This window comes from Protopterus annectens, chromosome 2.part1 (assembly GCF_019279795.1).
Source record: "Protopterus annectens isolate FY-2018-M chromosome 2.part1, PAN1.0, whole genome shotgun sequence".
In the NCBI taxonomy this organism is placed as follows: domain Eukaryota; kingdom Metazoa; phylum Chordata; order Ceratodontiformes; family Protopteridae; genus Protopterus; species Protopterus annectens.
Window position 1 is genome coordinate 1,796,224,414 of NC_056729.1, and position 19,174 is coordinate 1,796,243,587.

At 40.6% G+C, this 19,174-nt stretch overlaps 1 protein-coding gene across 11 annotated transcripts in view; it reads left to right on the forward strand.

Annotated features, from left to right (window-relative positions):
* Nucleotides 1-19,174, forward strand: part of HSPG2 (heparan sulfate proteoglycan 2) — a 2,126,006-nt gene that overhangs the window by 808,213 nt on the left and 1,298,619 nt on the right. For all 11 annotated transcript variants that reach the window (XM_044063227.1, XM_044063230.1, XM_044063231.1 and 8 more), the window contains one exon: nucleotides 18,013-18,140. In XM_044063227.1, the coding sequence (XP_043919162.1) occupies nucleotides 18,013-18,140 (128 nt within the window). The remainder of the gene's footprint in view (nucleotides 1-18,012; nucleotides 18,141-19,174) is intronic.

Here is a 19,174-nt window from a genome sequence, read left to right on the forward strand (position 1 = left end):
TTCTTGCTGAGGTAATACAAGTGCAAATTCCACGTAAACATGTTTTTTAAATAGAAAGATGAAAGGAATAGAAATTGCCCAGTACGGACAATAAAACTATAGATTCTGAGCTGAAACCACTCCTCCAGGCGATAGATAGGCTGTTTCAAAGCTCACCACTCTCACTGATGAACAGAGAAGCTTCCCTCTATCTCAGAAAGGTCTGGGCAATGCAGAAACTTACAAACAGCCCAGAATTCAACAAAATCTGAAAACTGAACTCTACTAGTTCTAGAAAGGTGGGGAATGAGTACAGCAACAGGATTTTTTTTTTTCAAAAGTTAGAGCCGATACAAGTAAAAAACAATTTTAAAGCAGGAAAAGGCTAGCACACTTGAGTCTGCAGCCCTTTACAATTAAACAGATGACAAAACCCTTAAAAAATGATCAAAGTACAATATAAGAATTCAAAAATCATTTCAAATAAATAGCACAGTTAATAAAAAAAAATCTGAATAAAGCGGCTAGCAAAAATAAGCCATAAAAAGCAAAACAGAGGTACTTAATCCACTCAAAGTCTCCCTTTTTTCTCTCTGCCGCTGTTATAGAATGTTTAGTGCTGGTAACACTTTTGATTGCTACAATAATTGCTACAAGAAGTCTGGTAGAGTGCTAAACTAATAAGCTAGTAAAAGTGGAGGAGAAGAGAGAACTAGTAGATCTCATGGAAAATTTGAAGAGCAGACTTTGGCAACACTCAGAAGTATATAAACAGTCCTGGATACAGCAAATCTGTATCTGGACTAGACTAGTTACAGGAAAGGTGAGAAAAGTGCATATGTGGTCTTTTAAACCAGAAAGTTGAAAGATATGGAAAAACTGCCCAAACGTCTAATAAACTTACAATTTCTGGGCCACAAACTACTCCTCTTGTGGTAGATAGGCTACCTAGTGCTTACCACTCCCACTGATAAGCTAGAAGGCTTCCCTCCAACCAGAAAAGCTTGGAGGCCTCAGAAGCTTACAAACAGTCCTGAATACAACAAATCTCTATCTGGACTAGAATAATTACAGGAAAGGTGGGAAACAATCACAAACGCAGGCTTTTAAACCAGAAAGTTGAGAGAGATGGAAAAACTGCCCCAATGGCTAATAAACTACAATTTATGTGCCAGAAACCACTCCTCTTGTGGTAGATAGGCTACCTAGTGCTTACCATTCCAACTGATAAGCTAGAAGGCTTCCCTCCAAAACAGAAAGGCTTAGGGGCCTCAGAAGCTTACCAACAGTCCTGGATACAGCAAATCTTTATTTGGACTAGACTAGTTACAGGACAGGCGGGAAACAAGTGCAAACACGGACTTTTAAACCAGAAAGTTGAAAGAGATGGAAAAACTGCCCAAACAGCCAATAAACTGCAATATTTTGGCCAGAGCCACTCCTACTGTGGTGGATAGGCTAACTAGTGCTTACCACTCCCACTAATAAGCTAGAAGGCTTCTCTCCAACACAGAAAGGCTTGGGGGGGTGGCTCAGAAGCTTACCAACAGTCTTGGATTCAACAAATCTGTATCTGGTAAACCAAAATTGGAAACATGAACACAAACTTGGAAACACAAAAGTCTTCTCAACTGACCAGAAATCCAGTTTATTGTAGAACACAAAAGTACTGAAAACTGAATAAGATTAAGCACTTTTCGTTTAGCACTTTGGCTAAACTTCTTCAGATAAACATCAGCTAAAATTACATGCTTATAAAACACTACTCATTAAGCTTAATTAGACAAGAGTTTAAAATCAATTAACTTTGAAAATCACCGTGGGTGTTATTTTACAGAGAACCAAGTACCTAGTTTAAACCTCAGCTAAATGTGCTTCATCCCTACTATCTGCTGGTAAGTAATGTATTTTACTAAGTGTTTACAAAGTGTAGACTAGGACCATAAGGCACTACACTTATAGTGATCATCTCTCCAGGCTTTTCAGTTTTAGGACACACACTAAAGAACAAACTTTGTTCAAACCTGGCGGACATGCAGCATTCACTCGGAACTGTCACATTAGCTCAGGTTTCTGCAACAGAAGCTAGGTAGGACCGCCACGACTGTCAGTGGGAACATGTGCAGTAGCTCTAAATTTGAATTTGTGTAATGGATATTCAGTACATTGACGGGCTAGGACATTTTCCCTTTTGTTTTTACTAATATTATATACATGTTCATACACACGTTCCCTCAGTCTTGCCTAAGTAAAAGGCTGGGTAGGTTTGGCATTGGGCTAAATATATCACAGATTTTGAATTACAGTTTAATCTGTATTTGGTGTTAAATTTAAGGGCTCCAATTTTAAACATTTGCCCCGTGTCCATGAACTTACATTGGTTACAGGATTCGCATTTGTACATTCCTGCATTTCTGCTGGTATTAATCTTCTCACCTTCGATTAAACTTTTTAAATTCCTTCCTTTTTCTATAAGTAATCACAGGTGAGGATCCTAGTTTCTGTACCACCATTTTATCTGTTTGCAATAAAGCACAGTTTGTTGAATAAATTGTTGTAAAGCTTAAAGTAAATTGAGGTTTAGTGTTGTTCACTTCTGTGCATCCTGTCACATTCAGGGAAGTTACCATAGACATTGGAAGTGTCGTTACACTGTCGTTATAGACATGTCCAACGTCATGGTAAAGAATGGGGGTAAACACCCCTAGTGGCAAACCTACTTTGTAATGTTGTGCACTCTTCAATAAATCTACTGTCCCCACTCGTCATCCTGGAGGCTCGCACCAGTTGACCCTTAAGGACAGATTTCTTTTGATGCCAAGGTGCAAAAAGATGTTGCAATAAGTTTCTTTCCTGTATATACAGGATGTATACCTTTGTTTCTTTCCTGTATACACAGGATGTACACCTTTGTTTCTTTCCTGTATACACAGGATGTTCACCTTTGGTTTGCTCTGTCTTTCCTTAATTCAATGTCCAGGTAGTTCATTTTCTCCTCATTAAATGAACTTGTGAATTTTAAAAACCTGGTGGTGTTGTTAAAGTAATTCACCATGTCTCAGGCATTCTGACTGTCCCCTTTTAATATTATACAAATATCATCCAGGAACCGTGTGTAGAAGAAAATGTACTTGCTAATAGCTTCATTAGCCAAGATGGAACAGAAAGTTATTTTCTAAGATTATTTCCAAAAGTACCTCTACCAGTCTCATTTCTTCTGCATATGCCATTGATTTATGGATCTTATGGATAACAAAGACATCAGTGTTGAGAATTTTTCCATTCTTTTTCATAATACAGACAGGTAGGTTCTTAATGTAAAGTTTTGACCTGATCTCCAACTCACAAACAGTATCAAACAAGGCTAATAAGGGGTGCAGTGGTGGATTAAATGTACTAGAAATATGCACAATGTCCCCATCACAGCCAAGTTCAACTTCCTAATGTAAAGTTTCAAGTTTAACAATACTGAACTCAAGTCACTATGCTTGGCAGGAATTAAAGTTAAGACTTTGGCAAACAGTTCAATAAGTTCTGCATCAAAACTAACATCAGTGAAGTTGTACAGTTTAAAGTCACGTTTTGAATTGTATAAAACCATATAATTACCAGTCAGTTATGGGTTGTTGGCACTGTTTCTTCCATTGCTGGTTTTGGCCTTGTGTCGAGGGAAAATGGTACTGTTGATTATCTATCAGTGTTCAGTACCTTGCCTGCCATTAGATTGATACACTTCCTGGTTAACAGCAGGTCTAACATTACTGTTGTGTACTCTGCCTGATCCATTCCATGTTTGAGAAGGGGATGTCCTTGAATGTTTGTGAGTTGGATATCAGGTCAAATACGATAAGATTAAGTCATACATCAATGACTTATTTACTGATTCAGAGCATCAGAAATAATCTTATAAATAAACTCTTTTCTGTTCAACAAGGAACATTACCGACATTGAATTAAACTAAAGGTGTACATCCTGTGTATACAGGAAAGAAAGAAAGGTGTACATCCTGTGTATACAGGAAAGAAACAAAGGTGTACATCCTGTGTATACAGGAAAGAAACTTTAAGAAAATATTTTCCTGTGCCACTGTCGAGCAGAGCCACATAAGTGATCCCTGGGTGAATTTCCAGATTTTTCTTTGAAGAGTGCTAATGAGGAGCTTTGTTTGATATATAGGTAGTGTTTGTTCCAGAGTAAGTCTCTCTGGGACAGGAATCTATCCTCCAGCATGTTCTGTTTATTGTGGTGATGAGGTTTAGATCCGTAAAGCTTGTTTTTGAGGAGGTCTGCAGCATCTCTTTAGGGGCCGATAATCCTCTTTTGTGAGGTATTTCTTTGGCCTTTCCAGTTGTTGTAGATGTCATTGTAATGGGTCTAATGAGTGACAAGTAGAGGGAACAATGATGACTTTTTTTCCTGGATGAGAAAAGAAACCTGATGAGGTGTGCCCACATAGAGGATTTCCTGACTACTGTGGCGATGTGATTATCAGACTGACTCTCAGCAAAGGCCTCTTTGTAGGATGTCCACATCTTTTGGAGTTTTGATTATGGCTCCTAGTTGACCTTTGTAGGTTACCCTGTCAGACAGAGAAGTAGATACCAAAACAGGAGAGGACAGGAGAAACCCCTATGGTACTCCCACTTGTCACTGGTCTGAAGCTGGATGAAGTCTGCTACTTTCACAGTGTGGGTTCTGTCAGTTGAGCCAGTTGGGGCAACCCATCTTGTGACAGGGATTTGTACCCAGTTTAGTGAGTTTTATCTATAATTCCAAAGTGGGGATGGTGTCAAATCTAGATAGGCTGTTTGAACCACATTCTCTCATCTATGGCTGGTGACTGCTTCAAGAAGTCTTGGGTTTTAGGAGACATGGGTCTGCCTTTTACACCCGAACTGGGTGGGTCCTGAGTTTGAGATTACCAATGTCATTGTTTTTATAAGTTATGATGATGATGCTCCATAGCCTGCAGACCCAAGCTCATTAGGCTAATAGGGATAACTCACTGTGCACCATCAGGTGGCACACATAGCCTGAGTAAGGCTATGATGATGAACATGGTACTTAGGTGGGTGCCAGTTAGTTTCTGTAGTTCATGTAGAACACAGCCTGGATGTGTCAGGTCCCATGGATGCTGTGTTCTTGGCTTTGGATAGTGTGATTACAGGAACTTTGCATTTCTGGTATAGAGATGGGGCCCTTGGGGGATGACAGAGTGGTAAAGTTAGCACTGATGTTGGCAATATCCGTTGGTTCTGTGTATTTAGTGCCATTGTGCTGTAACTCAGAGAGATCTGAGTGTTGCCCATTGAGATTCTTGACATAGCTATAGAATGCTTTGTGGTTGTCTTTAGAGTCAGTGACTAAACCTCAATTTACTCAAAGCTTTACAACAATTTATTCAACGGTGAGAAGATTAATACCAGCAGAAGTACAAGAATGTACAAATGACAGATTAAACTGTAATTCAAAATCTGTGATATATATGAACATGTATGTAATATTAGTAAGAACAAAGGGGAACATGCCCTAGACCCCCCGTCACTGTACTGAATATCCATTACACAAATTCAAATTTAGGGCTATTGATCATGTTTCACTGACAGTCCTAAAACTGAAGCCTGGAGGAGATGATCACACTATAAGTGTAGTGCCTTATGGTCCTAGTCTACACTTTGTAAACACATAGTAAATGTTTTAGTTAACTGAGTTATGTAACACACAGTCTGGTGTTAAGATGTTACTCATTGTTTGTAGAGTGATATTTTATTTATATATGCATACTGTTTTAGTTAGACATTTGTATTGGTAAAATATATATATATATATATATATATATATATATATATATATATATATATATATATATATTTATTTATATACATTTGATTACATATACATACTTTTTTATATTTTTATATGGTTTTATATTTCCTGTATACATTACTTACCTGCAGATAGGGATGAAGCACATTTAGCTGAGGTTTAAACTAGGTACTTGGTTCTCTGTAAAATGACACCCACTACGATTTTCAAAGTTAATTGATTTTAAACTCTTGTCTAATTAAGCTTAATGAGTAGTGTTTTATAAGCGTGTAATGTTAGCTGATGTTTATCTGAAGAAGTTTAGCCAAAGTGTTAAACGAAAAGCGCTTAATCTTATTCAGTTTTCAGTACTTTTGTGTTCTACAATAAATTGGATTTCTGGTCAGTTGAGAAGACTTTTGTGTTTCCAAATCTGTATCTGGACTAGACTAGTTACAGGAAAGTTGGAAACAAGCACAAATGTGGGCTTTTAAACTAGAAAGTTGAAAGAGATGAAAAAACTGCCCAAACGGCCAAAACTACAATTTCTGTGTCAGAAACCACTCCTCTTGTGGTAGATAGGCTACCTAGTGCTTACCACTCCCACTGATAAGCTAGAAGGCTTCCCTCCCAACACAAAAAGGCTTGGGGGGCTCAGAAGCTTACCAACAGTCCTGGATACAACAAATCTGTGTCTGGACTAGACTAGTTACAGGAAAGGTAGAAACAAGCGCAAATGCGGGCTTTTAAATCAGAAAGTTGAAAGAGATGGAAAAACTGCCCAAAGAGCCAATAAACTACAATTTTTGGGCCAGAAACCACTCCTCTTGTGGTAGATAGGCTACCTAGTGCTTACCACTCCCACTGATAAGTTAGAAGGCTTCCCTCCAACACAAAAAGGCTTGGGGGGGCTCAGAAGCTTACCAACAGTCCTGGATACAGCAAATCTGTATCTGGACAAGACTAGTTACAGGAAAGGCAGGAAATAAGCTTAGAATTTTTTTTTCCAGAAAGCAGCTAAAACAGCACTAAAAACTATTCAAGTGCAGTGCAAGCTAACACACTTGAGTGTGTAGCAGTATTAAAGCAAATACAGTTTAAATAAATTAAATTTATTCAGAATGTATTCTGAACTAAATTCAACTCTGAACAGTCAAAAAGTGCCAAAAAATATACTTATCAGCTGAGAAGCACACTCAGTCAGTAAACAAGGAGAGATATTTTTTTGTTAGTAAAGTGCAAAGGGAGGAAGGAGGAGTAGAAGATAATTCAAGGTTAGGAACCTAAGTGGGTTGGCCTCCTCAAATTTTCTCTCGGTATCTGATAGAATGAACACTAGACCGGGAGGAGTGTCCCATATCAAATTTACAGCAGGTGCGGGCAACTGAAAAGCCACCAACTATAACAACACCACAGGAATAGGGTGGGTGGGAGAAATGGAGAAAACCAGTTTCAGAAGAGATGAGAAAACAGAGAAAACCATTTTCAGAACAGATGAGAAAACAGCAAACAAAGTCAGCAAATATATAAAATAATTCAGTCAGGCTAAAAATTAAGACAGTGCAGAACTCTGAAAAGTTAAAGTGCGACGGAATATACTTATCTGCAATATATTTCCAGATTGTTGAGAAGCACTCCAGTTAGAACACAAGAAGATTTTAACAGTATATGCAGGAATTTACAAATAGGGACTATTTTGAAATCAGCAAGCATTGAACCAGATAACACAAAAGCTGTTAGACTAGTTTTATAAACTTTAACACCACCACAGGAATAGGCCGGCGAACCAGTTTCAGAACAGATGAGAAAACAGCAAACAAAGTCAGCAAATATATAAAATAATTCAGTCAGGCAAAAAATTAAGACAATGCAGAACTCTGAAAAGTTAAAGTGCCAAGGAATATATTTATCTGTGACATATTTCCAGATTGTTTGAGAAGCACTCCAGTCAGAACACAAGAAGATTTGAACAGTGTATGCAGGAATTTACAAATAATGACTATTTTTAAATCAGCATGCTCTGAAACAATCAGATAACACAAAAGCTGTTAGACCAGTTTTATAAACTTTAACACCACCACAAGAATTGGGGGGGGGCAGTTTCAGAACAGATGAGAAAACAGCAAAGTCAGCAAATATATAAAATAATTCAGGCAAAAAATTAAGACAATGCAGAACTCTGAAAAGTTAAGTGTCAAGGAATATACTTATCTGCTATATATTTCCAAATTGTTTGAGAAGCACTCCAGTCAGAAAACAAGGAGATTTTAACAGGGTATGCAGGAGTTTACAAATAGGGACTATTTTTAAATCAGCAAACCTTGAAACAGTCAGATAACACAAAAGCTGTTAGACCAGTTTTATAAACTTTAACACCACCACAAGAATTGGGGGGGTGCAGTTTCAGAACAGATGAGAAAACTGCAAACAAAGTCAGAAAATATATAAAATAATTCAGACAAAAAGTTAAGACAATGCACAACTCTGAAAAGTTAAAGTGTCAAGGAATATACTTATCTGCGATATATTTCCAGATTGTTTGAGAAGCACTCCAGTCAGAACACAAGGAGATTCTAACAGTGTATGGTACAAAAACCTGGGCAGTAAAGGAATAACAGCTGAAGAAGCTAAAGATGATGGAAATTAAGTGCCTGAGAAAGGTGGTAGGATGCACACTGCGGGACAGACGAAGAAATGAGGACATAAGAGCAGAAGCCAAAGTAGCTCCAATTGTAGAAAAGATCAAAGAGAACAGATTACGGTGGTTTGAGCACATGTGTAGAAAAGCAGAAGACAATCTGGTGAGGAAGTTTTGGGACAGACAGGAAGAAGGTAAGAGGAAGTGAGGATGGCCAGCAAAGAGGTGGATGGATTGTGTGAAAGAAGATCTGCGACAGTCAGGCATGAGTGTTGAAGAAGGCAGGAGTGTGGCACTGAATCGAGAGAGTTGGCAACAGTTAACAAATACCCCGACCCCATGTAGAAAAATGGGAAAAAGGGGGCTAATGATGATGATGACTGTAGCCATCTTCCATGCCTTGGGCACAAAACCTGACTGTAGGCTGCAGGTGTAAAGTGATTCAAGTGGGCTAGAGAGATCACTTTTCATGATATTTAGTAAACATCCCAGAAGGTTATTGTGGCTCATCAAGTTAGTGTTTTTGGCATAGGAAAGTATATTGATGACCTGTTACTTATTAATGATTGGGGGGGTTATGGTATCCAAAAGGTTGGCAGTGACTTTCTGTTTCATGTGAGTGATGCCATTTACAATAAGTTCTGAATATTGTTGCACATTTCCCTTGAGATTACGGACATAGCTGTAGAAATCCTTGTCATTGTCATTTGCTTGAGAAGCTAGTTTTAAAATTAGCCTTTGAAGTATTTATTAGCCCTCTTAGCTGCCTTTTTAAATTCGTCAGTTTTTTTTTTAGTATGTTGGGCATTGTTCCTTCTACTCTTGGCCAATATTTTTTCTTTGTTGTATAGCCACTTGACATTGTGATCCCACCAGGGTACCTAGTCTTTTGAGTCTGTCTTTTTCTTAGTATGAGGGGGTATAGCTTGCTCTACACAACTATCAATATGGCTGTACAGAGATTTTGTAAATAGCTCAGCATATAGTGTGGTGTTCACTGGGTTTGGGGGTGCTTGGAATTTAGCCAAGGTGTTGCTTAGTAGAGAGAGGTTAGCTTTGGAATAGTTACTAAAGGTTTTTGGTTTCTCTGGGTCCCAGGATTTTTATTTCAAGAAATACTGCCTTATGGTCAGATCTGATGAGGAAGGACATTACACTGGGTGAGGAACGTCAAGGATGTTTGTACCCGGTAGAAGAAAGAAGCAACTGTTCCAGGATGTTGATATTAACGAAGTTTAGGAATCTCAGGGCTAGTTGAGATCCACCATGAATATCATACTGGATTGAATGGTGAGGTAGTATGGGTTTCCTAAGACATGGAGGGCGACCTATAGGTTGCAAGGTTATGGTACAAGACCCTGTTAATAGTGAGATGTGCATGTATGAGCTCCAGTGGGTCATTAATTAGTCTGGATGTGAGGTTGTTCTTTATATGGACTGAGACTACTCTAACTTTAGTTCCCTGCTGTGCAGTATGTGGACTAAAAGTGTGAAAGGCATTATAACCTTGCACTGCTGGGGTACTGCCCCTAACCTTAAATCATGTCTCCGTTACTACACAGATGTCTGCATTCTCCAGGGAGTGAAAGGCTTGCAGAGAGTGGAGTTTCTTGTTAAGACTTCTAGCATTGAGCAATACCACCTTCAGATATTCCTTCATAGGTTCAGTTAAGTCAGGAGGTTTACCAGTTCGGCATTGCCTAAAAAAGGAACAATGGGGGTGGAAATGGTCTTTGCCAATATCCAAAAGCCCTGAGAAGATAAGTGCAGACCATCCCTGACAAAGCAGCATGGTCTGTCAACCATGTCCTCCCAGGCGATCAAATATTGTACTCCCTTGGATTGACACCAGAAGCTAAGCCAATTGTTAAAATCAATCATTTTATGTTGGTAACGTGGCATCATCCTTGGAGAAGGTAGTATGCTGCTCAGTGCTGGACTCGTACCTGCCTGAACCACATAATCAGTGAGGTGAATCATGTCTCACTTCCTGTAGAAAAGGGAGGTATGTCTCAGGCCATTAATACCCACATGAACTATGAAAGTCATACTGGTACCTGTGGTTCAATGACCTGAGAGCTTGTGTGACTTGATAGATCCTAGCCACGGAAAGACAGCTAACTATGACTCTCTGCTTACTCAGTCTGGTGAGGGGAACATCAGGGTGCCTCACTATAGAGTCACCAATGAACAGAAAATTTGGTTGTGCACTGGTTTGCCTTAAAGACTCAGCAGCAGAGACATTGGATATAATGTTACTATGTGTGGCTGTGGGTAGTGTTTTAACAGAGTTTTTAAGTGATGGCTGAGGACCCTTTTTTATTGTGCTTTGCAGGTCTTAGTGTTTTAGGAAAGTTACCTGTAAGAGCTTCAGCATAGGTAGTTTTATGTATGGGGTCTTTACCCTGTGCAGTAGACAAGGTGCAAGTGTCACTGACAACCTCTATAGGATTAGTTTTGGTTGTATGAGAGAGATGTCCTTCTATTCTCAGTTTGCAGTATTCTTCACTTTAGGGAGTTGCTGCCTGCAGCACCAGACATCCAAAGTCTTGAATGCAGGGGTACGTGTGACATTGCACTTCAGAGCCATAAACTGATGCCAGCTGTATCTGTGACATCTGCACGTACCCAAATCAGAACATTTCTGCCGCAGTGCGTTTCAGATGTCCAATTGCCAGCTTCAGTTATCCTGCGTTTGTTCGATTTATGGCATCCGTTCTCAACAGTTGTTTCAGGCTGTCAGCATTCACATAAGTACCCTTGTGGGTTTTTTGCTTATTTCTTACCTGTTTCAGATGCATGGAATCTAGAAAGGGAAAGTGTGCTTGTGGAAGAGAAATTCCACACAAGGATACGCATGATAAGTTTTTATTCTGCTTAGGGGCAGCTCAGGTCTACAAGTCTTCTGAGATTTGCCAATCCTTTGTCTCCAAAACTCTGAGAAGCCATTTGTCAGCTCTAAACCTCTATTCAGAGAATCAGTGACTTTGTTGCTTGGTGTCCAGGATGGAAGGTGGAGTGGGAACCTCTGACAAGCCACCTCAGGAATCTGGTGAGGTCCTCAAAGCAGGTGTTAGCCCAGGATCTTTCCGTACTTTGGATACTGCCCTGTTACCAGGAACCAAAATGGAAGAGAGTGCAGCGGGTATTCAGAGTATGTCTGCTGAGGCTTTACAACCATTAGCTCCTGATGGTGAGGGGGAACCATGGCTTGTGGCATCTGAGGGGGCTTCTATCACCATACCATCTGTTCCTACATCAGCATCCAGGCCTACTTCTGTACCTGCTCCTTCCACTCCTTTAAAAAGGAAACAAAAGGAAAAACACAAGGCCCAAGATCCTACTCCAGTTTGGGAGACATTTTCTCAGTCCTTATTTAAGGCCTTTCAACTGCTCCAGACCCAGATTCCCCAATCAAGCCAACCACTTGCTTCACAGGTAAAATCTGAGGAAGACTACTCCTCCTCAGATTAATCCCTGACATACTGCTCCCAGATTGAATCCCTTAAGGATTTTGCTACCTCTGAGGAAGAAGAGACCCTCACCCCTGACTCCCCTGGAGAAGATTTCTACTTTGAGGGGACTATTTCCTACCTGAACATGGTTTTAAGTGGGAGAACTCAGATGTATCTGAGACTAAGAAAAGATATTGTGAACTCCTGCAGATGGAGCAGCCCTCACCATCTGCAGTTCCTCCCTTACTCCCACCTTTCCAGAATGCCTTCTCAGCTGCCTTCCAAAGCCCAGAGTCACAGCCTCCTGTGAACAAGAGACCAGACAGATTTTACAAAGTGTCTGAAAAGGAGCAGTACCTTTTTAAGAATCTGCCAGCAGATCCTGATGTTATTGCAGTTTCTGCTGACAAATCTTCAAGGCAACTACCTTCTTCTGCCCTTTTTCCCACTGATAAGGATAGTAAATTCATGACAGGTTGGGGAAGAAGGTATACACTTCTTCCACCTTGGTCAGTAGAGCAATTAATTATCAAACTCATATGGCCAAGTTTGCCCTGGATTCCCTGACCAAGGGCTCTATTCTACTGTCAGACATACCTGACTCACCAGCCAAGGCTCTACTGGACACCTTACTGTACACAGTATCCCAGGTTACTAGTCACTCAATTAAGTGCAGCTATGATGCTGCAGAAGCCTCTACCAAATTGGCTGCATCTGGTTGAGTGTTAAGGAGGTTCTCATGGATGAGACTCCAACCTTTGCCCTTGGATGTCCAAGCAAAATTGCTAGATGCTCCTTTAGATAATTCAGAACTCTAGGGAATTGCCTCTGCAGAGTTACTTAAGTCACTGCAGGAAAAAGACAAACACATGCAGAATCTAAAACACTTACTGGTGTCACCGGTTCCCAGGTTCCATGGGAACTACCCCCAAAAACCCAGCTTTGTTAAGAGGCAGTCCTCCCATTCCACTGCCTCTCATCCCAAGGGAAGAAGGCAACCTAGGAAACCATCTGTTCCTAGATCTTTGTCCAACTCTACAATCTCATCCTTTCTGAGGCAGCCAGACCCAGATAGAGTTCCTCCGCTGTGACTCCCTTCCCTTACCCATCTCCACCCCCCTCTCCCTACGCCTAACCCTACCCTCCTGGCAGAAAATTACTACAGACAGGTACTCTCCATCATCAGGAGAGGATATTCTATGACTTGGTGGGAATCTCCACCCTTCCAGGGGTTCCACAACCTCCCGCCAGTCAGCTTTCACTATTCTTCTCCATCCTGACACAACTTCTCTCTCAGGGCACTATAGAAGTAGTACCCAAAGACCAAATAACCAAGGGGTTCCACTCCAGGATGTTTTTGGTTCCAAGAAAGGATGGTCCTTGGAGACCCATCCTCAGCCTATCCTTCTTCAACCTCTCATTCCTCCACAAGCCTTCATGGCCTCCTTGGATCTGAAGGAAGCATACCTTCATGTCCCTATTTACCCCACTTACAGGAAATGTCTTCATTTCTCTGTGGGTTCCAGACATTTTCAGTTCTCTGCCTTACCCTTTGGACTTTCCACAGCCCCAAGAGTGTTCACCAAATGTCTAGCCCCAGTCATTGCACACTGCAGATTACAGGGCATACAGTTCTACCCTTACTTAGACGATCTATTGATCCTTCACCAGAATCCTCTCACACTGTCTCAACATCTGAACTGGGTTTGCAGGATTCTACAAAATTTAGAGTTCACTGTCAATCATTTAAAGTCCCAAATGACCCCCATTACTAGACCTTGTTTTCCTGGGGTGCAGGAAAAGAACAGACTTGATGTCAGTCTTTGTCCCTCCCAGAAAGTGGAAGCTCTCGCACATCTTCCAATCACTTTTACCACTACCATTCATGTCATCCAGAGAATTCCTGAGAATCCTGGGATTCATGGCTTCATTGATCCCCATGCTCCCCCTAGCCAGGATGCACATGAGGAAGTTTCAGTGGGTATTGAAAAATTCTTCGAACCAACACATCCATCCCTTGGAAGTGAATCACCCTCTTTTTCCCTGTTTAAAAAAGGAACTTAGCTGGTGGATATCTACTATCACCCTCAATCAAGGGGTGCACTTAAAGATTCCTCCACGCAAACAGTATATTTACAGAGATGCATCAGACCTAGGTTGGGGAGCTGTCCTTCACAATACCAACATCCAGCACAAGGTGCAGGGGGAATGGTCCATTCCATAAAGAAGGGACCACATAAGCCTAAAAGAGTTATGGGGCCTTTACTTGGCAAGTCGGGCTTTTCAGGGGATCTTTCTGCCAGGCACATTGCAGGTCATCACAGACAACATAACAGTCCTGTGGTACATAAACAACCAGGGAGGAACAAAATCTTGCCCTCTCTGCAGTCTGGCACTTCAAATCTGGTCCAGGGCACCAGCACTACAGATTTACTTACAGGCAGTCTACATCCCATCAGAAGACAACGTGATGGCAGACACCTTGTGCAGGACCTTAACACCCTTCCACAAATGAATACTTCACAGGGCGATGTTTCTGGATTTAATTCACAGGTGGGGGTATTCCTCAGGCAGATCTAGTTGCCTCCTCCCAGAACAAACAGATGCCCTTCTTTTGCACAAGGCTTCCCCATCCACAAGCCTGGAAGGTGGATGCCTTCTCCTTCTCATGGGAGGGAATGTTCCTTTATGGTTTCCCCCCATTTCCATTGATTCACAAAGTCCTCCTGAAAATACAGAAGGACAAACCAAAAATCCAATATGCGACTCCCTTATGGCCAACACAGCATTGGTTTCCCCTACTTTTTCAGTTACCCCAGGGCAATCTCCATGGGTTACCTCACCGCTATGACCTACTGTTACAAGACAAGGGGTCCCTTATTCATCCCCACCTTCTCAATCTCAGTCTGACTGTGTGGGTGATAGAGTTTTGATCCCCATTCAGACATATATATTTAGAGGATTTTCAGATCTTAGTTGCCTGCTGGGTTAGTATTGGGTGAGTAGTGCAGGACAGTCTGTGGGTCTGTAGATTGTTTTGTGCACTGTAATTAGTTGGGTGAATGAGAGATGGTGGGGGTGTTCCAGCCAGCCTAATTGTTTCAGTGAGTTATAGTGGTGGTATGAAAATTTGGCCTTGGTGGCAAATTTGGCTATTCTGCTGTAATACATTTCTAGTTTGGATTTTGTAGAATTTTCGATGTTAGTGAGGAGAGGGGTGCCATACAGAAGACAGGGTAATAAAAAGGTGGTTGCAAGGGTTTGTCTAGTAGAGAGGCTAAGAAAGTTTTGGTGCCTGTAGAGCATACCAAGCTTTTGTTGTGTTTTTATGATGTTATTGTTTATGTGTAAGTCAAAGTTAAGGTTTTCATCTATAATAATGCCTAGTAGTTTAGTGTGGGGGACAACTTCTTTAGTAGTATTGTCTTGGGCTTGTATAGTGACATTTTTTATCCATGGGAGTGGTTTTCTTAGGGTAAAAAGTACTAGTTTAGTTTTTTTTCAATAGAGGCTCAGCTTCACATATCATTATTGCACCAGAGACTCCTTCCACCCCCCCCCCCCCAAAAAAAATAAATAAACCAAAACAGCAGGAACACAAAAGGCAACCTGTCAGTCTAGAGGGTGTATGTGTGGAAGGGAGCCCATTTCTTTCCAAAGGTTCCTACAAATTAAACTTATACAAAGGCTTGGTGTTTAGGATGTAAAATTTTGAACTCAGGGAGGTCACTTTGACCCCCTTAGGGGCATGCACAGCAGTCACACTTTTTAGCAGTAGCCTTATTGTGACATCACCAAACCAACAAAAATCAAAGATGTTGCAGACCATTGTCATAGGTTCATAGGCATATACTAGACTAACGACAACTGGGACCTTATAAGCTTAGTCCCATTTGTACACAGCATTCGTCTGACCACTGTGACATGAGAATGAGGCCAGCCCACTGGGGGACGTCCAGAACTCTGTGAGTCTAGCTGGTCACATCGAGGTACACAGTCATCTTATTCCAATAGTTTATGATTTTTACTGAAAAAGTGATCCCTGGACTTGTACTTGAGTTTCTACTTCTGTGGTAAGTCACACTTATACTTTTGCCCTGCTTTGCAAACATGGTATGCTTGGAGTTGTACATGTATGCCTGAAAAAACATTAGGCATTTCTAGATTAGCCATTTCTAGATGATTCATTTGTCCTGTGAAGGACTTCATGTAGTATACAGAGAATGCACACACTAGTTTTATGCATTATTGCCTGCTTTACTTAACTTGGCTGACCAAGCCCACTAAAAATCTGATGCACCTTAGAGGTAAAACATGGAAATATTATCAAACTAACAAAAACTAGGGCACCGTTCTGCCCCTAATTCCGCTATCAACCCCATTTGTAGCACAACTATTAAAAACTACTCCTTAAGCTTAAACCCTGCTCTAACGCATCTGACAACTTACCCCCAACATTTTTAAAGATTGCTGCCAAAGCCATTGCATTCCCTCTAAGTATCCTAATTAACAGATCTACTCATGAATCTTGTGTGCCCAAATTATGGAAGAAAGCTTATATTCTTCCTCTTCACAGAGGGGACAAAAACAAAGATATGTCCAACTTTCAACCTATTGCTGTCTTGTCCCCTGTCTCTAAGATCCTGGAAGAATGCATGCACATTCAGCTGATACCCTGTCCACCTGCTGTCCTCCACTCAACTTTTCTTCAGACCTGGCCACAACACTACAACTGCCCTTATTTCCCTCCTGGATACTGTCAATAGGGCTTGAGATAACAGGAAAATAGTATCTACCATATTCTTAGATCTTTCAAAGACATTTGATACAGTTTCCCGCCCTTTGCCACTGTCACAACTCACTAACCCTGGTCTTTCCCCAACCACTCTTAACTGGTTCTCGAGCTATCTAAAAGACAGGTAACTGGCCATCAAATGGCAAAACTCTTATCTCTTCTCATATCAACACCTCTACTGGAGTTCCTCAAGGCTTCATACTAGGTCCCCCTCCTATTCACTATTTTCATTATCAACTTCCACACAGGTATAACTAATGGAACCCTTATTCAATATGCAGATGATTCAACCATTTTTTCGATATTTGACTGTCTGAATTCCAACTCAAAACCCAAACTGCCTTCCCACCACGGAATCCTGGATATTTAAAAACCACCTAGGCCTCAACCCAAATAAATCCAAGATCATGCTGTTCACCCCCCAAAAAATCAACCCTATTGGACAAAGCCATCTTCAATAATTACTCCCAAAATAAAGCACTAATAGAAGTTGTCAGCCACACAAAACTTCTAGGAGTATCCGTAGATGAACACCTAAAATTTGGTATAATAGTTAAGCTCAAGACATGTTATAATAAAATTGCAAAATTTGCAGCAGATTCCAAATACTTCTCCCATCACTGTACTGCTCTTCACTCCTTAAAATAGCTGGAACTTCCAAACTACCTCAACTACCTGCAACTTACTACTGCTCACAAACTTATATTTAAAGATTCTGATTGCCTCCCCCCCCTCTTAGTTCCATCTTCACCTTCTACATCCGAAATAGGCCCCTCAGATCTGAGATTCAGAAACTTCTACATGTTCATAAACCAAACGTACTACTCTGCCAACTTCTGTTGTCTTACTCTTTAGCCAAGAATTGGAATGCTCTTCCATTAGTAATCAGAACAATCCCAAATCCTGGCACTTCAAAACTTCTCTCCACACTTACCTGTCTTCCACCTGGAACTGCACCTGCACACAGCCTCCTTGAACACCTAGCTCTAATGATATATTTTCTCCCTAATTTCTATGCTGTGCATTATCTAAACATCCTCTATGCGATAATTTGTCTCTAAATTTTTGAATCTGCTCACTAGTGTTTGTCTAGACACTGAACTACTAACTGTGTTTTTATCTCTGTAATCCAGTATGTTAGATAATGGCAAATTACCTATGTACATAATTTTATTTTATTGTTCTTTTTTATAGTACTGAGGAGCTTTCCTCCCCGGGCCTCCACTGAAAACAGGCTCTGTTCAGCCCAGTGGACCTTTCTGGTTAACAAACTGCAAATAAATAATAAAATAAATAAAATGACTTGTGTAATTTTAAAAATGTCATTTTTTTATCCCAGAACTGTCAACATAACACAGAGGGCTCACAGTGTGAACGATGCAAACCAGGCTTTTTTGGAGATCCCCGTAGTGGCAGAACAGATGCATGCAAGCCTTGTCCTTGCCCGTACACTGCTCCAGATCGGAGGTTAGTAAATTTACACTGCAGAAGAGGTGAAACTTGCATGTTACAAATGCCAGCATGTGCAGTAAGGAAGGCATGCAACATAGCACAATATGTACTTTTCATAAAAAAGAAAAAATATGAAAACAATTGTGAAAAGTCTAGCTAGAATGTTGCTAATTGTCCTTTGGTTGTAAGGGGTATTTTCTTTATGTCTAATCGTACAAATAGGAAATGAGTAGTCATGATGCCTCCACAATTTGTTGTACATCTACACAGGGTTGCAGGCCAAAAACAGCGAACGCTCATATAAGAAAATGCATTTTGAAGCTGTAAATAAGAGCAAACACTCATATATGAGGGATCATTCTTTTCTATGGAGTTTTTGCAGGCAGTCTTTTACATGAGATTGTGGTACAGTAGGGTCAGGGAATTAGCATTTACCCTGCTGTTGTGCAGTCTCACAGTTGGTAAATCTAATTAGCATGGGGGGTAAGAATAATGGTGGGGCATGCCCCCCTTGAAAAAAAAAACAATTTTACCTTTTGACATTTTTGATAATTTTAGTGTCAGTCTTTAATGATTGTTCTTTCTGCTTTCTCTCTTATGAGAGTCAATGTTTGATGAGACTCTCATGCCAGATGTCTGTGTCATTTATCTCAGTATTGTATGGAGCACTCTAGATGTGTATCATGATTTACTATAAAATTAGTCAAGTGATACAGAATACAACAATGTGTCTGTTTTATTGTGGCCTGGGTTTTGCTTGGGAAGACAGTTGTCCGTTGCTTATTACAGATCAGCCTTTATGGAATAGGCTGTGATAGTTTATACTGATATAACTAACTGTGCTTCTATAAGCAGCTTGGTAGTGTTGCCTCAGACATATGGGATGTGAGCAGGGAGGAAGCAAAGGAAGTAACCAGTTAATGTTCTAATTAGATAGGTACTGGAATGTCAGTAAAGGACAGGAGCCAGTAAGTAGAAAGGTGGCAGCTCTCCCAAAGCTCTGCTGCCATGAAAGACAACCATAGGATAAGCACCTTTGTGGTCCTTAG